This window comes from Lethenteron reissneri, chromosome 68, assembly GCF_015708825.2.
Source record: "Lethenteron reissneri isolate LAM-NWPU_2019-01 chromosome 68, ASM1570882v1, whole genome shotgun sequence".
NCBI classification, from domain to species: Eukaryota; Metazoa; Chordata; class Hyperoartia; order Petromyzontiformes; family Petromyzontidae; genus Lethenteron; species Lethenteron reissneri.
This window is the reverse complement of record NC_083846.1, coordinates 3,704,884-3,724,086: the sequence shown is the minus strand read 5'-3', so window position 1 is coordinate 3,724,086 and position 19,203 is coordinate 3,704,884. Positions and strand designations below refer to the sequence as shown.

General features: G+C 49.0%; 1 protein-coding gene across 1 annotated transcript in view; it reads left to right on the top strand.

The window, feature by feature from the left end:
* Positions 1 to 13,591, top strand: part of LOC133360395 (E3 ubiquitin-protein ligase Mdm2-like) — a 28,351-nt gene extending 14,760 nt beyond the window's left edge. The window contains exons 2-5 of the mRNA XM_061579099.1: positions 6,531 to 6,603; positions 7,127 to 7,407; positions 8,363 to 8,446; positions 10,591 to 13,591. Of these exons, the coding sequence (XP_061435083.1) occupies positions 6,534 to 6,603; positions 7,127 to 7,407; positions 8,363 to 8,446; positions 10,591 to 11,184 (1,029 nt within the window). The 5' untranslated portion in view covers positions 6,531 to 6,533 and the 3' untranslated portion in view covers positions 11,185 to 13,591. The remainder of the gene's footprint in view (positions 1 to 6,530; positions 6,604 to 7,126; positions 7,408 to 8,362; positions 8,447 to 10,590) is intronic.
* Positions 13,592 to 19,203: the final 5,612 nt, after the last annotated feature.

Here is a 19,203-nt window from a genome sequence, read left to right as displayed (position 1 = left end):
ACCGGTCCCAGGACCTCCCCTAGGTCGACTCGGCCTCAAAATCACTACTCTGTCGCGGTGCGTAAACGTCGCCACGAGGGAGAGACAAAGGCGGCCGGGCGTGGTCGCTGCCCACCCACCCCATCGTGTGCTAACAGTGCCGGACTTGATAGGTGCTAATCGTTAACAGTCTGCATGTGTCAGGCTATATTTGGGGGATCTTTGTGTCTGTGCGTGTGTGTGTGTGCTAGTGACGTGGCTACAATACGGAACAAGTAAACCCGTAAAAACAAAGTTTTTCACTCTAAATCCTTTATATGCGTGGCGGCTAGAGTCCTCTCGTCCTCTGGCTTGAGATGGCTGCCACCTATGGGTCAGATGATTGTCTGGCAGCATTAAACAATTGGTAATTAAATATTTTTTTTAAAAATTCCCTAAACAGTGTAAAATTTTGGGAAAAAAATTTCACGTACATTAATTGTCTCGCACAACGAGTCTGTGTGCAAAATGTCAGCTCGATTGGATCACGGGAAATTGGTTAAAAACGACCGAAAGATTTGCACGGTCGTAAGCAAGCAAGCAAGCACGCAAGCAAGCAAGCGAACTTAATATAAAGAATTTAAAAATCGTGGGTGGGTGGGTGGGTTAGGCATTGCTATAGTATCTCTTGCCCCTACCCACCCACCCCCCTCACTTTTGTTGTCGAGCGCGAGAGAGAATGCGGCCGTCACGTGGAAATTCGATGGCTTACGGGCAAAACACAACCGGTTTCGTGATTCCTCGGCCAGAGTTCAGTGCGGTGGTTGGGTGGAGATTGCGTCGGGCTCGCAGCCGAACGCGGTATTTATTTAATGCCTCGTTCTGTGCGCGTGTTCCCTGCCTGGAGCCTATTTATAGCAGAGGCTTTTAAAACGCACAGATACAGAGATAGCCCCCCGCGTCCCCCCCGAGTGTGACAAAAACGATGATTCCCTTAACTCTAGATTTGAAGCTTTCGTGACTGCAAGGATTCATATTCTTAGGTTTTTTTCGGTAAAGTCACGTAGGTAAAAAATGTTAAATTAATAAAAATAAAATAAAAATCACGACGTTTCGGAGGCAACACAAGCTTCCGTCTTCAGGTGGAACCGTCACAGCACGATAGCTGTATCACTTGATAGCTGCATCACTTGATAGCTGCATCACTTGATAGCTGCATCACTTGATAGCTGTATCACTTGATAGCTGCATCACTCGATAGCTGCATCACTCGATAGCTGTATCACTTGATAGCTGCATCACTTGATAGCTGCATCACTTGATAGCTGCATCACTTGATAGCTGCATCACTTGATAGCTGTATCACTTGATAGCTGCATCACTTGATAGCTGTATCACTCGATAGCTGTATCACTCGACAGCTGTATCACTTGATAGCTGCATCACTTGATAGCTGCATCACTTGATAGCTGCATCACTTGATAGCTGCATCACTTGATAGCTGCATCACTTGATAGCTGCATCACTTGATAGCTGCATCACTTGATCATGGCCGATCGGCGATGATGATCCGTGCGTGTAAGACACGCATTGTGTTCCGTAAGTTGCGTGGGTGTGCAGTGGCCTATGTATAGGTATGCGTGGGGGTGTGGGTGTGCACTCGCCTATGTATAGGTATGCGTGTGTGTGTGTGTGTGTATAGGTATGCGTGGGTGTGTGTGTTGGTGCGTGTGTTGGAGTGGGGAGCGGTGGTGCAGCGGTTAGCGCACTGCGCTACGAACCTGGCGGACCCGGGTTCGATTCCCGCTCACTGCCAGCACCACGGTGACGATTGTCTGGACCGGTCCTGGGTGGGCCTCCCTTAGGTCGACTCAGCCTCAAATGAGTACTTGGATGGCGGTGCGTAAAAACATCGCCACTGGGGAGACAAAGGCGGCCGGGCGTGGTGCTGGTCACCCACCCCCTCGTGTGCCGTGCTGGCCTTTGCTAACAGTACTTGCCCCTACAGTCCGTTCAGGCTACACGGGGGACCTTTGTCTTTTGTGTGTCTTGGTGTCTGTGTGCGCGCGTGTGTGTCACTGTCTTAGGGTGCGCCTTTAAAAAAAATAGCTTCTCGCCTTGCGAGGAATGTCGAGTGACTTCATCACGACATCATGCACGACATCATACACGACAAAGAAAAACGTGCCCCCCCCACCTGTACATTTGGAGTTTGCGTGTCTCTCTGTCTCTCTCACCCCGTGGCCGTGTGAGGTTTTTTTCTTCTTCGAGTTCTCCGGTTGATGATGCCGATATCATCATCATTATTATCGTTTTATTTTCATTGCGACGCTGATAAAATATCGCTTCGTGATATCCTAAAACTGCATGACAATGGGCACGCCGCGGTGGCTAGGAGATGTTAACTACCTCGCCTGGTGTGCAGGAGGTCGTGGGTTCGATCCCGACCCTGACGCGTGCTGCTGTATATTTGGAGTTTGCGTGTCTCATCATCATTATAGTGGCTAAGAGATGTTAACTACCTCGCCTGGTATGCAGGAAACCGTGGGTTCGATCCCGACCCTGACGCCTGCTGCTGTATATTTGGAGTTTTCGTCTCTCATCATCATCACGGTGGCTAGGAGATGTTAACTACCTCGCCTGGTACACAGGAGTTTGTGGGTTCGATCCCAACCCTGACGCCTGCTGCGGTATATTTGGAGTTTGCGTCTCTCATCATCATCACGGTGGCTAGGAGATGTTAACTACCTCGCCTGGTACACAGGAGTTTGTGGGTTCGATCCCAACCCTGACGCCTGCTGCTGTATATTTGGAGTTTGCGTCTCTCATCATCATCACGGTGGCTAGGAGATGTTAACTACCTCGCCTGGTACACAGGAGTTTGTGGGTTCGATCCCGACCCTGACGCCTGCTGCTGTATATTTGGAGTTTGCGTCTCTCATCATCATCACGGTGGCTATGAGATGTTAACTACCTCGCCCGGTACACAGGAGGTCGTGGGTTCGATCCCAACCCTGACGCCTGCTGCTGTATGTATATTTGAAGTTTGCGTTTCTCATCATCATCACGGTGGCCAGGAGATGTTAACTACCTCGCCTGGTGCACAGGAGGTCGTGGGTTGGATCCCGACCCTGACGCCTGCTGCTGTATATTTGGAGTTTGCGTCTCTCATAATCATTACGGTGGCTAGGAGATGTTAACTCCCTCGCCTGGTATACAGGAGTTTGTGGGTTCGATCCCAACCCTGACGCCTGCTGCTGTATATTTGGAGTTTGCGTGTCTCTCATAATCATTACGGTGGCTAGGAGATGTTAACTACCTCGCCCGGTACACAGGAGGTCGTGGGTTCGATCCCGACCCTGACGCCTGCTGCTGTATGTATATTTGGAGTTTGCGTTTCTCATCATCATCACGGTGGCCAGGAGATGTTAACTACCTCGCCTGGTGCACAGGAGGTCGTGGGTTGGATCCCGACCCTGACGCCTGCTGCTGTAAATTTGGAGTTTGCGTTTCTCATCATCATCACGGTGGCTAGGAGATGTTAACTACCTCGCCTGGTACACAGGAGTTTGTGGGTTCGATCCCAACCCTGACGCCTGCTGCTGTATATTTGGAGTTTGCGTCTCTCATAATCATTACGGTGGCTAGGAGATGTTAACTACCTCGCCTGGTATACAGGAGTTTGTGGGTTCGATCCCAACCCTGACGCCTGCTGCGGTATATTTGGAGTTTGCGTCTCTCATCATCATCACCGTGGCTATGAGATGTTAACTACCTCGCCTGGTATACAGGAGTTTGTGGGTTCGATCCCAACCCTGACGCCTGCTGCTGTATGTATATTTGGAGTTTGCGTCTCTCATCATCATCACGGTGGCTAGGAGATGTTAACTACCTCGCCCGGTACACAGGAGGTCGTGGGTTCGATCCCAACCCTGACGCCTGCTGCTGTATGTATATTTGGAGTTTGCGTCTCTCATCATCATCACGGTGGCCAGGAGATGTTAACTACCTCGCCTGGTGCACAGGAGGTCGTGGGTTCGATCCCAACCCTGACGCCTGCTGCTGTATATTTGGAGTTTGCGTCTCTCATAATCATTACGGTGGCCAGGAGATGTTAACTACCTCGCCCGGTACACAGGAGGTCGTGGGTTCGATCCCAACCCTGACGCCTGCTGCTGTATGTATATTTGGAGTTTGCGTCTCTCATCATCATCACGGTGGCTATGAGATGTTAACTACCTCGCCCGGTACACAGGAGGTCGTGGGTTCGATCCCAACCCTGACGCCTGCTGCTGTATATTTGAAGTTTGCGTTTCTCATCATCATCACGGTGGCCAGGAGATGTTAACTACCTCGCCTGGTACACAGGAGTTTGTGGGTTCGATCCCAACCCTGACGCCTGCTGCGGTATATTTGGAGTTTTCGTCTCTCATCATCATCACGGTGGCTAGGAGATGTTAACTACCTCGCCTGGTATACAGGAGTTTGTGGGTTCGATCCCAACCCTGACGCCTGCTGCTGTATGTATATTTGGAGTTTGCGTTTCTCATCATCATCACGGTGGCTATGAGATGTTAACTACCTCGCCTGGTGCACAGGAGGTCGTGGGTTGGATCCCGACCCTGACGCCTGCTGCTGTATATTTGGAGTTTGCGTCTCTCATCATCATCACGGTGGCTAGGAGATGTTAACTACCTCGCCTGGTATACAGGAGTTTGTGGGTTCGATCCCAACCCTGACGCCTGCTGCTGCTGTATATTTGGAGTTTGCGTCTCTCATCATCATCACGGTGGCTATGAGATGTTAACTACCTCGCCCGGTACACAGGAGTTTGTGGGTTCGATCCCAACCCTGACGCCTGCTGCTGTAAATTTGGAGTTTGCGTCTCTCATAATCATTACGGTGGCTAGGAGATGTTAACTACCTCGCCTGGTATACAGGAGTTTGTGGGTTCGATCCCAACCCTGACGCCTGCTGCTGCTGTATATTTGGAGTTTGCGTCTCTCATAATCATTACGGTGGCTAGGAGATGTTAACTACCTCGCCTGGTATACAGGAGTTTGTGGGTTCGATCCCAACCCTGACGCCTGCTGCTGTATGTATATTTGGAGTTTGCGTTTCTCATCATCATCACGGTGGCTATGAGATGTTAACTACCTCGCCTGGTGCACAGGAGGTCGTGGGTTGGATCCCAACCCTGACGCCTGCTGCTGCTGTATATTTGGAGTTTGCGTGTCTCTCTCTCTCACCCCGTGGTCGTGTGGGTTTCTTTTTTCTCAGGGTCCTCCGGTTGATGATGCCGATATCATTATTAGTATTATTATTTATTATTTTTATTGCGACCCGGATAAATTATCGCTTCGTGATATCTTAAAAGTTCATGACATTTAGAATGTGCATCTCTCTTGCTCTGTGGTCGCGTGGATTTTTTTCTCCAGGCCATCCGGTTTTCCCCTCCCACGTTTAGAAACGTGCGTTTATACTATTTAGATTATTTTGCCGTTATAAATGCCCAAGTGATTTGGCCACTTTGTTGAGCTATCATTTGTGGCCAGGTCGCTTTAAAAAAAAAGTAAAATACCTCGGGTGAGCCTTGTCTGGAAGGATGGGTGGGGATGGTTTCGTTGTATTTGTTTGTGTTTTGGTGATTTGTTTACCACTCTTGTGCTTCGCACTCCTATCGTGTTTTTATTTTGTTTGTTGTAACGTCCTTACCCCGTGCACCGAATTGGACGCCTGCGAAAAAGAGCTTGATGGCTCATCAGATTCTTCCGGCATAAATAATTATTCTGATTCTGTGTAGCGTTTCATGAATTGCAGGGGGTAAGTGCTGATAGGAGCACCGCCCATGAATGCCGACATAGCACGCCAATGCCGGGGTGGGGTGGATGGCAGAGGTCGCAACCGGGTACCCGATACCCGTACCCTACCCGATACCCGGCTACCCGTACCCGGCCGGGTACGGGTACGGGTAGCCGTTTACGACCCTGGTGCGGCCGGGTACGGGTACGGGTAGGCCGTGAGTCACTGGTGAGTCACCGTTTGTCACTCATTTCGGGTAGGGTACGGGTACGGGTACCCATTTGCGACCCTGGTGCGGCCTGGTACGGGTACGGGTAAGGAATCAAAAACCGTTTGCGACCTCTGGTGGATGGCCAGCACCACGCCCGGCCGCCTTTGTCTCCCCAGTGCCGGTGTTTAATACACACCGCACCAGTTACTCATTTTGAGGCTGAGTCGACCTAGGGAACGACCCAGGACCGGTTCAAACATTCGCTGCCACTGTTATTGGTGGTGAGCTGGAATTGAACTCTGTTTCACTGAGTGCCTAGTGCAGTGCGCTAACCACTGCGCTACCGCTCGCCAATAAGACAAATTAATCCTTGTAAAAGGTTTCAGTTTGGTGTTTTAACATCGTAACACAACTGTTTTGTTGCCAGAAAAAAGGCAAAAACCTATTCTCACGTTTTGGTCCTGCCAAACGAGATCCCATGATGATGTTTTATTTTTTTTAATTTTTGTCTTTTTTACCCACCTCCCCCGTGCCCTCTGACCTCTGACCTCCTTCGCAGGCGATGCCCAACCATTGCCGTGACCTTGAGGAGAACCCGGCACGGTCGTCTCGGAGGAAATTATCCGATTCCGGTAAGGGGCACGGGTGCACATGGCACCACCGCATTCAGCGCGGACCGCAGCTCTCCCCCTTGATCCAAACAAAATCATTGCAGGATAATTGTTTTTTTACTCTTTTATCTGGCAACAAAACTGACACCTTTTTTACAAGGAGTCATGTTTGCATAGACCACAATACCTGCAGTCATAATGCAAACAAAAAACATAACTCTGATAATATATGCACTGTCCTTGAAGTTGATTGGTCCACACCCGAGACGGCTTTCTTTAGAGCCTAGTCTCACATGGTGTTGGACCAGATGACACCAGAAGGCGTACAACCCAAAGACAGCGCAATATGACTTTACCTTTCATCATTGTTTAGTTTGTTGTCCTTCTCCGGCACCTCCGATTAGCCACGGTTGGCTACGGACGGTGACGCGAAAGAAGTTCAACGTACGTACATCTCACAATCGCCGGTTCGCTGCGCGTTATCCTCGCCGCTGTCTCCCAAACGATGGCCCACCGTAACCCGGCGACGACGCTTCGCCCTCAGCGATGGAGGCCGCCACTGCGCCCACCAACAAGCAGGCCCGCACGGCCGCTTGGGCCGCATCTCAGCACGCGGCAACGGCGTCGTCGTCCTTGCCGGTGCCGCCGCCTCACCGGCCGCCGTCGCCGCAACCGCCGGCGCACCCCGGAGCCGGCGAGCCCCGGTTCGACTCCGGGTCGGACGCGGCGGGCCGAGGGTTCGACGAGGAGTACGAGGTGTCGTCCGTGCTGAGCGACGAGTACTACCTGCACGACGGGATGGGCGACGGCGACGACGATGAGGAGGCGAGTGAGCGAGCGAGCGAGTTAGCGAGCCGGTTGGCGTTGCAACCCCCCCCCCCCCCCGGGAGCGTCGTGGCGAACCGTCTACGGACACGGACCGCCTTTGCCACCGACACGGCCGTGCCGTGCCACGGGGACGCAGCGAGCCCAGCAAGCGCGGCTTACCCTACCCGTACCCGGCCGGGTAGGGTAAGCCGCGCTTGCTGGGCTCGCTGCCGGGTACGGGTAGGGTACGGCCGGGTACGGGTACACGTTTGCGATCCTGGTGCGGTCGGGTACGGGTAAAGAATCAAAACCCGTTTGCGACCTCTGGATTCTGGTGATGCCGTGGCGTGGTGGTGGGAGGCTCACGACGGCCCGTGGACTGGACCGTCCTGAGGGTGTGAGTGTGCGCTGAGTGAGCTGTGTGTATTATGGGACCTTTTTGCCAATATCAAATGCTCTGGTACGTGCATTGTGCTTGTGCTGTTCGCTTTTTGGCGTTAGTCTCTGGTCTGACACTGGTGGTGAGACTAGGCCACAAAGAAGGCTTCTGTCTCTGGTGTAGGCCAATCAGTAGGTTTCTATTTGGTGTATTGAACATATTAGCACATCCCTGCTGTATTACCATAAAGAGTAAAATATATTCTTATTTTTCACACTGAGCTGTGTGGGTGTGTGTGCGATCTCCCCAGCGACCCGAGTTCGATTCCCGCTCACGGCCAACACCGGTGACGATTATCCGAACCGGTCCTGGGCCTCCCCTAGGTTGACTCGGCCTCAAATGAGCACCCAGTGCGGTGTGTAGTAAACATCGCCACTGGGGAGACAAAGGCGGTCGGGCGTGGTTGCTGGCCACCCACCCCCCCTCGTGCGCCGTACCGGCCTTCATAGGTTGCTGCTCGCTAACAGCACTTGCCCCTCAATCTGTTAAAGGCTACACGGTGGGTGGGTGATCTTTGTCTTTGGTCTGTCGCAGAGCCCCTGCGAGACGGAGTTTGTGGGTGCGGATGCAGGAGGCCTCGGCTCTGCCGTGCTTCGTGCACACACGGCCTTTCCCAGCGTAAGTGGGCACACACACGCACATGCTACACACAACAACAACAACAACTGCCACTCAGTGGCGGTGACGTCGCCACGACGCTTGTGCCATGCTAGGTGCACGTTGAGGCCACGTGAAGTGTCGAACGCCCGCTGGCAGGAGGTCACGGGGCAGACCCAGCAGGTGCCACGGGTCGACTGACTGAGATCACTGGGCCAATGCACCACCTGTGCCCCCCTATTGTGCCAACTTGCTGTGCTTTAGCCGCCCGGCGATTCACTCGTTGTTGTTCATGGAGGGCGACTGCCTCCAACTGCCCAGTAGCGTCCTTCACGAGCCTCCTCCACAGAGGCCGATCTTGACACCGCTGGTACCAGTCATCGGCAAGTCCACTCCATCTCTTCTCTAGCCCGTGCCGCGCCCGTTTAGCCCCCTCTATCCGGCCGAACAAAAGCTGTTGAGGCATGCGGTGGCTGGGCATGACCCAGCCAAAGCAGACTTTGCTTTCCGGAGGAACTCACTGATGGGACTTTGTCCAGATCACACGCTACACACATTCTACACACACGCGTGCAAAACACACACTATACAGCACACACACACACAACCACGCTACACCTATGCAACATACACATCTGTACAACATGCACACTTGTACAATACTCACGCCTGTACACACACACACACACGTGTCACACACCTGTGCAACATTCATGTAAAAAAAAACATATTTTACCAGGTAAGGCCCCACTGAGCTCTGTAGCTCTTTTTCAGAAGCGACCAGGCCACAAATAAGAGCTCAACAAAGTGGCTTATCATCATCACGTGGAAATGTATAGCAGCTAAACACTCTGAACGCGTGACGTTGATTCTAAATGTGGAGGGATTCAACGGAGGACCCGGAGAAAAATCCACGCGACCACAAACTCCTACAGCAGGCGACAGGGTCGGGATCGAACCCACGACTTCCTGTATACCAGGCGAGGTAGTTAACATCTCATAGCCACCGTGATGATGATCAGAGACACAAACTCCAAATATACAGCAGCAGGCGTCAGGGTCAGGATCGAACCCACGACCCCCTGTCTACCAGGCGAGGTAGTTAACATATCATAGCCACCGTGATGATGATCAGAGACACAAACTCCAAATATACAGCAGCAGGCGTCAGGGTCTGGATCGAGCCCACGACTTCCTGTATACCAGGCGAGGTGGTTAACATCTCCTAGCCACTGCGGTGCCCTGGTTCTTGGCACAAGCGAGCAAACCGAGCAACGTCCCACCTCATCCGTGGTGTAAGGAGAGAGGAGAGACAAGGTGGAAGGCCATGAGGGATTGGATAAGAGCTATGAGAGCCACGGGATCAAAAAAAATATTCCCTCGTTATTCACGAACTTGGCCATCCGCGATGTTTGGCTATCCACGAATCTCGCATCTGAAACTCTACACGACTGCTGCATCGAGAGAGAGAAAGTGATGCGAGAGATAAAGCGACGAGAGATAAAGTGACGAGTGATAAAGCGACGAGAGATAAAGCGACGAGAGATAAAGCGATGAGATATAAAGTTATGAGATCTTATCGGAATTGATGAAGCGCCTTAACGAAGGCGCTTTACAGCGAATCAAGAAAGGTACAATGTGTGAGTGTAATGGTGGAGATGAGGTGAATACAATAGATGAGAGGAGGCAAATCTGTGATGATGCGTTAATTAGGTGAAAGCAAAATTGATGACAGTAAATGATGGATGGATGGATTGAATGAATGGGGTTAATGAGTGATAGACATGTCATTAGAATAATAATAATTATGACAGTAAATGATGGATGAATGAATTAAATTAATGGGGTCAATGAGTGATAGCCATATGAGAATAATTATTATTATAACAGTAAATTATGAATGTACTGAATTAATGGGCTTAATGAGTGATAGCCACTTAATGATAATAAATAATGATGAATGGATTGAATGAATGAATGGGGGTTGATGAGTGGTAGCCGTATCATGGCAATGTGAAGAGGGAACAGGAACGGTGATAGTGGGCAAACACAGCGCGTGATTTTCGTAGGCCGAAATCATCCGCGAAACATCTCTGGAACGTATCCCTCACGAATAACGAGGGGATATTCTAAACGTGTATCTTTTGGTGGTTTTCGGCACACAGGGCAGCTGGCGTTGCAGCGAGTGCCTCATCGTGAACCTGCTGTCCCACCGCTACTGCCTCTACTGCTGGTCCCCGCGGAGAGACTCGCAGAGAGACTCGGGCATCTACCCGGGCAGTGACTCGGACGAGGAGGAGGACGACGAGGAGGTGGCAGCGGTGGCTCTGGCCGACGCCGAGGTGGGAGCGCAGGAGGAGGACGTGGAGGTGGTGGACGAAGAGGAGGACGAAGAAGGGGACGGAGAAGGGAACGGAGAAGACGCGACGGCCGTTGGACATGGCGGCGGTGGGGTCAAAATGGCTGCCAGGGTAGCTAAAATGGCCGCCGCCGCTGCTGCTGCTGCAAAGCGCCGCGGAAAGCAGCAGCAGGAGGCTTCGACGGCGGTAGCGGCCGCCACCGAGGAGCGAGCGGTGGCCGGGCTGACGGAGACGTGCGTGATCTGCCGCGTGCGCCGACGGGACGCGACGATCGTGCACGGGGGAACGGGCCACTTGGTGTCGTGCTTCGCCTGTGCCCAGAGGCTCCACGGGCAGCACAGGCCGTGCCCCGTGTGCCGGGGCCCCATCCAGCTCGTAATCCGCACGTTCGTGTCGTAGTCCGCCAAAGAAACTATTACAAAAGTTATTTTAAACTATTTTTTTCTAACAAAAATGTTTTTTTATCGGGTAAGGTCCCCACTGTGTTGTGTAGCTTATTTTATTCAGAAGCGACCTGGCAGCTCAACGAAGTTGCTTTTCAATCGCGCGGCAATTTCGAGTTGCAGCCAAATACCTAAAATGCGTCATCAATTCTAAATGCGGGGGGAACAAAATAAAAACCGGACGACCCGGCGAGAAAAATCCACGCAAAAGACCAAGTGTCAAAGGTCATCTTCCCCCGTATTGCCTGCCGGGGCAGTTGTTTTTACAAAACACTGCACCAGGTACTCGTTTGAGTCGACCTGTACGTACGTAAGTAGCCAACCGTCACTAATCGGAGAGGTGCAGGGGGAACGAAGAACAATGTACAGTTTATCTCGTAGGCTTTCACGACCAATATTATCCATAATCGAGGTGTTAGATGGCTAACCCCCCCCCCCACCCCCCCAAAAAAAAACCTCTGTTACGGATCAACAATGTACATTGAACTTCTTGCGGACCAGACGTAGCCAAACCATTGCTCATCGGAGGTGCGGGGGGAAGGACAGGACCTGGGGGGGGGAGGCCCGTGACCGGTTCGGACATTCTTTGCCGATGTTCTCCGTAACACGGTCAACAAATTTTTGGCGCCGCAGGGTTGGAACGTGTCTGCTCTTTCAGGAATGTTTAGGGAATGTTTGTTTGGCGGGGGGCGGGGGGGGTCGGGAGGGGTTATGCCACGTCTTGTGTTTTTGTTTCGTGGTTCATTGTGAATTTTTTTTATTATAATTTTTTCGTTTCAACGGTTGTTGTTGTCACGCCACGCGTTTCGTTCTCAAACCAAAAACCATCCGCGCAGACGCCCGCATCTTTAACGTCGTTTTGCGTCTGGAGCACCGAAGCGGGCCGTCGCTGCAAGGATGCAAGAGAACTTGGAAAGACAATCGGCAATCTGCAGCACACGGCCTGGCGAGCGTCAGATGCATGCATGCACAGGCACGCACAGGGTACCGCACGGAGCAGAAGACCCGGACGGCAGAGTCCCCCCTCCCCACGCGCAACCGTTGGGAAACACGTGGCCGGATTCAAAGCTTGCCTTGATGTTCTGAGGATTGAATGGAGTCCCTCGGGATTTGTTGAAGTCTTTTTTATGACCTTGGATCACTTTCCCCCCCGAAAACAAAAGTAAGATTCCAAGAACACAGGATGAGATGTTACTATCCTTTGTGCAAGCACTTCCAAGAGTTCATGAATAGTGAGCCTGGTGACATTTGGGGAGCGCATCGTCAGTAGTGAACCTTTGGTTCCCAGGGTGTTTCGGCCTTTCTCACTATACACCCTCCCCAAAGGCGGCCAGCGACAGGGTGATCAATCCTACGCTTGCATCCCATTCCCAATTAGTCATAGGAGTTGCCTTGTTGTTGATTTGACGGAGCGGTTTCAAAAAGTAAATGAATATATTGTGCTTGAGTTCATGTTTGGGGACAGGTTTAGATATTTTTCACGTTAAATTTGTCGGGATATCCTGTATTGTGTTCGGTTATTATACTTCAACCACAATGTTTTTTTATTAATATTATCGGGTGCAATTGCAAACAACGGCCATGTCAGACATGCAGCAAATCTGGCTGTGACGGTCCCCACCTGATGACGGAGACTTGTGTTGCCTCCGAAACGTCGTTATTTTTTTTATTTTTAATTAATTTTAATTTCATTTTTTATCTACATGGTGACTTTACCGAAAGAACTAAGAGTATGAATCCCTGCAGTCACGAAAGCTTTACATTGCTATCACGTCGTTTTCCGGACTGCAAGACGCGTCTTTTAATCCGGTAGATGTGGAGCTGTTAGCTGCACTGCAAACCCCGAAGAAACGAGTTGGATTCCCGCTGACGGCCAACGCCGGTGGCGATTATCTGCGCCGGTCATGGGACTCCCCCTAGGTCGACTCGGCCTCAAATGAGTACCCGGTGCGGTGTGTAGCTAAACATCGCCACTGCGGTGACAAAGGCGGCCGGGCGTGGTGCTGGCCACCCACCCACCTCGTGTGCCACAGTGCCGGCCTTCATAGGTGCTGCTCGCTAACAGCACTTGCCCCTACAGTCTGTTCAAGCCTATGCGGGGGATCTTTGCCTTTGTGTGTGTGTGTGTTAGTCACCCGATTTGTGTAACGTTATTGACACCAAGAGACCGCATACACATTCCGGTCGAGTATGGTGGCACGCAAGTCACGTTCACCGGAATTACAAACGCACGGATGATGTATATGATATGCATGCTTTGATTTCTCAAGTGTATTAATGTATAGCCAAAGTTTGGCCGTACCTTTGAAGGTTTTTTGTTTTGTTTGTTTGATGATGTACGATAAAGGAATACCTCATGTTCACACGGAATGGATTTTTTTGTTTGTAACGAGAGCGCGCGCGTAAACCAAAGGTACAAAAAAACAAAGACTTTAAAGTTATCCCCCCTCTGGAATTGGCGTCGTCACGACACGAAGAAGGGGCCGATAGGGAAATCTCGCAGAGCCACGTTGAGAGGGAACGGCACCATGGAAGCGGACACTGCAGAGCTACCACTGAAATCTCTTCTCCTCTTCCTCCTCCTCCTCCCACGTCTTCCTCCACTCTCTCAACATTTCCCTTATCGATTTATTTGAACGAGCAAGCAACAACAAAATTTGAGCATTTGAAATTTACGCGAATTTTTATTCTTTTTTTTTTACATCAATGAACCCGAAGATTGAGTGAACGCCGTGCCGATTGCGACCGCAAGACTCAGTGCCGACCTCTCTTTCTCCGTGGTGCGAGAGAGACGTGATGGTTGGTGCCGACGATAAAACTGTGATAGGAACAATGCTCTAAGTCCATTGTTAGGTACCGTCGTTTGTCACTCAACGCTCATGACGGATTCGTAGTAACAATGACAATTAAAAAAATTAACCCGTAAAAACTATGCAGTCTATTCTTAGTCTTAAGCCTCACCTTACCATATTAATTAAAAAGTGTGCCGTAATTGGCCCTTCCTCTCTTCAACCATTATATATACGGAGTGGTAGCTCTTGCAATCTCTCACTTACTTGATACAGCTGTCGTGGCTGTGACGGTTCCACCTGAAGACGGAAGCTTGTGTTGCCTCCGAAACGTCGTGATTTTTATTTTATTTTACTTTTATTCATTTTAATTTTTTACCTACGTGACTTTACCGAAAAAACCTAAGAATACTTAAAACGAGAGGCAATGCAGTTATTTCATGGCTATAATGTGCGTACATTGAACTTATTTCACACCGTACGTAGCCAAACGTGCTAACCGGAGGTGCGGTGGAAGGGCAGCAAACTTAACACAAAATCAGCTCTTGAAGAAATTAGTTTTTCTATCTCGATGACGCTTTAAAAGTGCATCGTAGCTCTCAGCGGCATCCTAATATCGGAAGGAAGAGCGTTCCAGACGGCCGCAAAAGCAGCGCGTCTTGCCAGCCGGCAGTGGCTTGATCGAAGGAATAGAACAGCTTCACCTGCACTTTGAACCCCCCGAAGGCAACACTTAAAACAACAAGATGCAGAGATTCATCTTCTTGGTTCTTTCGGTGAAGTCACGTAGAAGGGAAATAATAAAATAATAAAAATAAAACATAATAAAATAATGTTTTATTTTTATTTTTTTAATAGTAGAAGGGAAATAATAAAATAATAAAAATAAAACATAATAAAATAATGTTTTATTTTTTAATAAAATAATAAAAATAAAACATAATAAAATAATGTTTTACTTTTTTTATTTTATTATTTCCCTTCTACGTGACTTTACCGAAAGAACCAAGAAGATGAATCCCTGCAGTCACGAAAGCTTTAAATCGAAAAGATGCAGTGCAGTTCTCCCATGGTTATAAAAGTGACCGTCATCGAAAAACCCGCCCACGTGACGCACATCAAGCGTGCGAGAATAGGTGTTTACCTTTTCTGGCGATAAAACAGCTGTGTTAAGATGTTAAAACACCCAACAGAAACGTTTTGCAAGGAATCAAAGTTCAAAGTTCATTTATTAGGTATAGCTCTGTGAGCCATTCCGCTCTTGAATCGGGTGCAACCGCAACAAACAAAAATTAACCCGTAAAAACAAAGTTTTTCACTCTAAATCCTTTATATGCGTGGCGGCTAGAGTCCTCTCGTCCTCTGGCTTGAGATGGCTGCCACCTATGGGTCAGATGATTGTCTGCCAGTATTAAGCAATTGGTAATTAAATATTTAATTTGTTTTCCCTAAACAGTGTAAAATTTTGGAAAAAACATTTCGCGAACATTAATTGTCTCGCACAACGAGTCTGTGTGCAAAATGTCAGCTCGATTGGATCACGGGAAGTGGGTTAAAAAACGACCGAAAGATTTGCACGGTCGTAAGCAAGCAATCAAGCACGCAAGCACGCAAGCAAGCGAACTTAATATGAAGGATTTAAAAAAACAAAAACATGAACAAGAAAACATCTTAAAGTGACTATGTGACTATGTGCAAACAGAAAATCCAAGAAAAGACAGCAAAATATTGCAGAAAAATCACCGTACACCAACCCTGTGCAAATATCCCAGTGGGATGCAAGTCAAACAGCAACAACCACAAGACAACTTAGATTAAGAATCATGTCTGCATTAACCACATATGCATGTGGTCAACATGCAAACAAAAGAAACATGCCCTGGTAAGTGTACGATGCACCAAGGCAGCAGACATCGTGGCTATCGCGATCTTCACCTGAAGACGGGCGCTTGTGTTGCGATCGAAACGTCGCCATTTATTTCGTTTCATTTCTACCGATGTGACTTTACCGAAAGAACCAAAGACTATGATGCATTGTCTTTGAAACTGATAGGTCCACACCGGAGACAGCTTTCTTTAGAGCCACGAGGCTCAAACATTGTTTGAGACGAGGCTCTCACCTGAAGGCGATTGCTTGTGTTGCGATCGAAACGTCGTGATCTATTGTTTTTTTATTTACTTGACTTCACCGAAAGACCCAATCGCTTAGTGTTAGACCAGAGGAAGCCAGAAGGCGATTCCTTGCAAAAAGTTTCTGCTTGGTGTTTGAACATATTAACACCACTTTTTTATTGCCACAAAGGGAAACAAACTTTTTTTTGTTCATATGCAGGTGGCTGTGGGTTCGATCCCAACCATTGACACCTGCTGTATATTTGGAGTTTTCGTCTCTCTCTCTCTCTGTCTTCCCCGTGGTCGCGTGGATTTTTTTCCGGGTCCTCCGGTTTTTAAATCCTTTATATTAAGTTCGCTTGCTTGCTTAGGACCGTGCAAATCATTCGGTCGTTTTTAACCCACTTTCCGTGATCCAATCGAGCTGACATTTTCCACACAGACTCGTTGTGCGTGACAATGCATTTTCGTGAAAAAAATTTTCCAAAATTTTACGCTTTTTAGGACAAAAATATTATATTTAATTACCAATTGCTTAATGGTGCAATGCAATCATCTGACCCATAGGTGGCAGCCATCTCAAGCCAGAGGACGAGAGGACTCTAGCCGCCACGCATATAAAGGATTTATAGTGAAAAACTTTGTTTTTACGGGTTATACTTATTTCACGTGCGTTTAGAGTATTTGGCCGCTGTAAATGTTCCACGCGATAAGCCACTTCGTTGGACTATCATTTGTGGCCAGGTCGCTTGTGAAAAATTAGCTACGTAGCTCAGTGGGCCTTACCTGGTAAAGTACAAAATAGTTGAGAATAGGTTTTTTCCCCTTTTATCTGGCAACAAAACAGATGTTGAGTTTACACCGTTGGTACCTCATTTGCCAGTAAAAAATATGATAATTGTTTTTTTACCATTTAATCTGGCAACAAAACTGACACATTTTTTACGAGGAGTCATGTTTGCATAGACCACAATACCTGCAGTCATAATGCAAACAAAGAACACAACTCTGATAATGGATGCACTGTCCTTGAAGTTGATTGGTCCACACCCGAGACAGCTTTCCTTAGAGCCTAGTCTCACATGGTGTTGGACCAGATGACGCCAAAAGGCGCACAACTCAAAGACAATGCACCATCAGAGTATGAGAGCTCAACTTCAAGGACAGTGTATACATTATCAGAGTTATGTTTTTTGTTTGCATTATGACTGCAGGTATTGTGGTCTATGCAAACATGACTCCTCGTAAAAAAGGTGTCAGTTTTGTTGCCAGATAAAAGGGTAAAACACCAATTATCAGATGTTGAGTTGTTAAAACACCAAACTGAAACCTTTTACAAGGAATCATGTCTGCATTAACCACAATACTTGTGGTCAAAATGCAAACAAAAAACACACGTTCTGCTGAGCCTCGTCTCAAACGGTGTTAGACCAGAGGACGCCAATAGGCGTACACAGCACAAGGACAATGCCACTATCAGTGGAATGAGAGCTCGGGGTGAGCATCTTCATCATGGGACCTCCTTTGCCAGTACCCCTTTCATCTGGCAACAAAACGCCTTTCGGCTGAGCCGTAGGACAAAGACGATCACAGCGCCGCGCGTTTAAGGATCGTATTCTTAGGTTTTTTCGGTAAAGTCACGTAGGTAAAACATTAAAATTAATAAAAGCAAAATAAAATAAAAATCACGACGTTTCGGAGGCAAAACAAGCTTCCGTCTTCAAATAGGAACCGTCACAGCCACGATAGCTGTATCAAGTAAATGAGAGATTGCAAGAGCTACCACTCCGTTTATATAATGGTTGGAGAGGGGGGAAGGGCCAAGTACAGCACGCTGTGCTTAAGAGGGTGAGCCTTTGTTAAGGATCGCTTCTGCGGCCGTCTGGAACGCTCTTCCTTCCGATGACCAGAAGCCACTGCGAGCTACGCACGTTTAAGTCATCAAGGGGTTGAAAACTCATTTCTGAGCCACGGTCGGCTGCGTATGTTTCGATAGAAGCTAAAAAAAAAGATCCCCCGTGTAGCCTTAACAGACTGTAGGGGCAAGTGCTGTTAGCGAGCACCTATGAAGGCCGGAACGGTAAACGACGGGGTGGGTGGCCAGCACCACGCCCGACCGCTTTTGTCTCCCCAGTGGCGATGTTTACTACACACCGCACCAGCTGCTCATTTTGAGTCGACCTAGGGGGTGGCCCAGTACCGGCTCGGAAAATCGTCGCCGGTGTTGGCCGTGAGCGGGAATCGAACCCGTGTCGCCGGGTTTGTAGCGCAGCGCTAACCGCTGCACCACCGCTCCCCGCGACAGAAGCTCAACAACGCGTTGATACGCGCGCGTACTTACGTTGCGGGAGTTAAAACAGTCAGCGCGACCAGCCACACAAATATATCAATTGCACAGAGGGGCCTGCCCGTACAGCCGAGGCATCATCCAACAACGGCTCCCACTCGCCAAACAGGTCTCGACAGCGAACGCGTAACGCCGCGGGAGAGAAACGAAATGTATAGTGCCCGTGTAATTTTTTTTTTCTTCCGAAAAACACACACAGACAGAGAAAGCCAACGCAATTATTGACTCCCGAGGGGGCATGCAGTGACATGGATGGGGTGGTGGAACAAGCGAGTTTTTTGAGTGCCCGTGTCTCGTTCGTGGGTCTCCTGGGAACTTTTTTTGCTCAGGGGCGTGCGTTCACTGCTGCCTAAGGAATTGGGTTTTTTTTATCCTTTATATTAAGTTCGCTTGCTTGCGTGCTTGCGTGCTTGCTTGCTTGCTTACGACCGTGCAAATCTTTCGGTCGTTTTTTAACCCACTTCCCGTGATCCAATCGAGCTGACATTTTGCACACAGACTCGTTGTGCGAGACAATTAATGTTCGTGAACATTTTTTCCCAAAATTTTACACTGTTTAGGGAAAACAAATTAAATATTTAATTACCAATTGCTTAATACTGGCAGACAATCATCTGACCCATAGGTGGCAGCCATCTTCAAGCCAGAGGACGAGAGGACTCTAGCAGCCACGCATATAAAGGATTTATAGTAAAAAACTTTGTTTTTACGGGTAAATTTTTTTAAT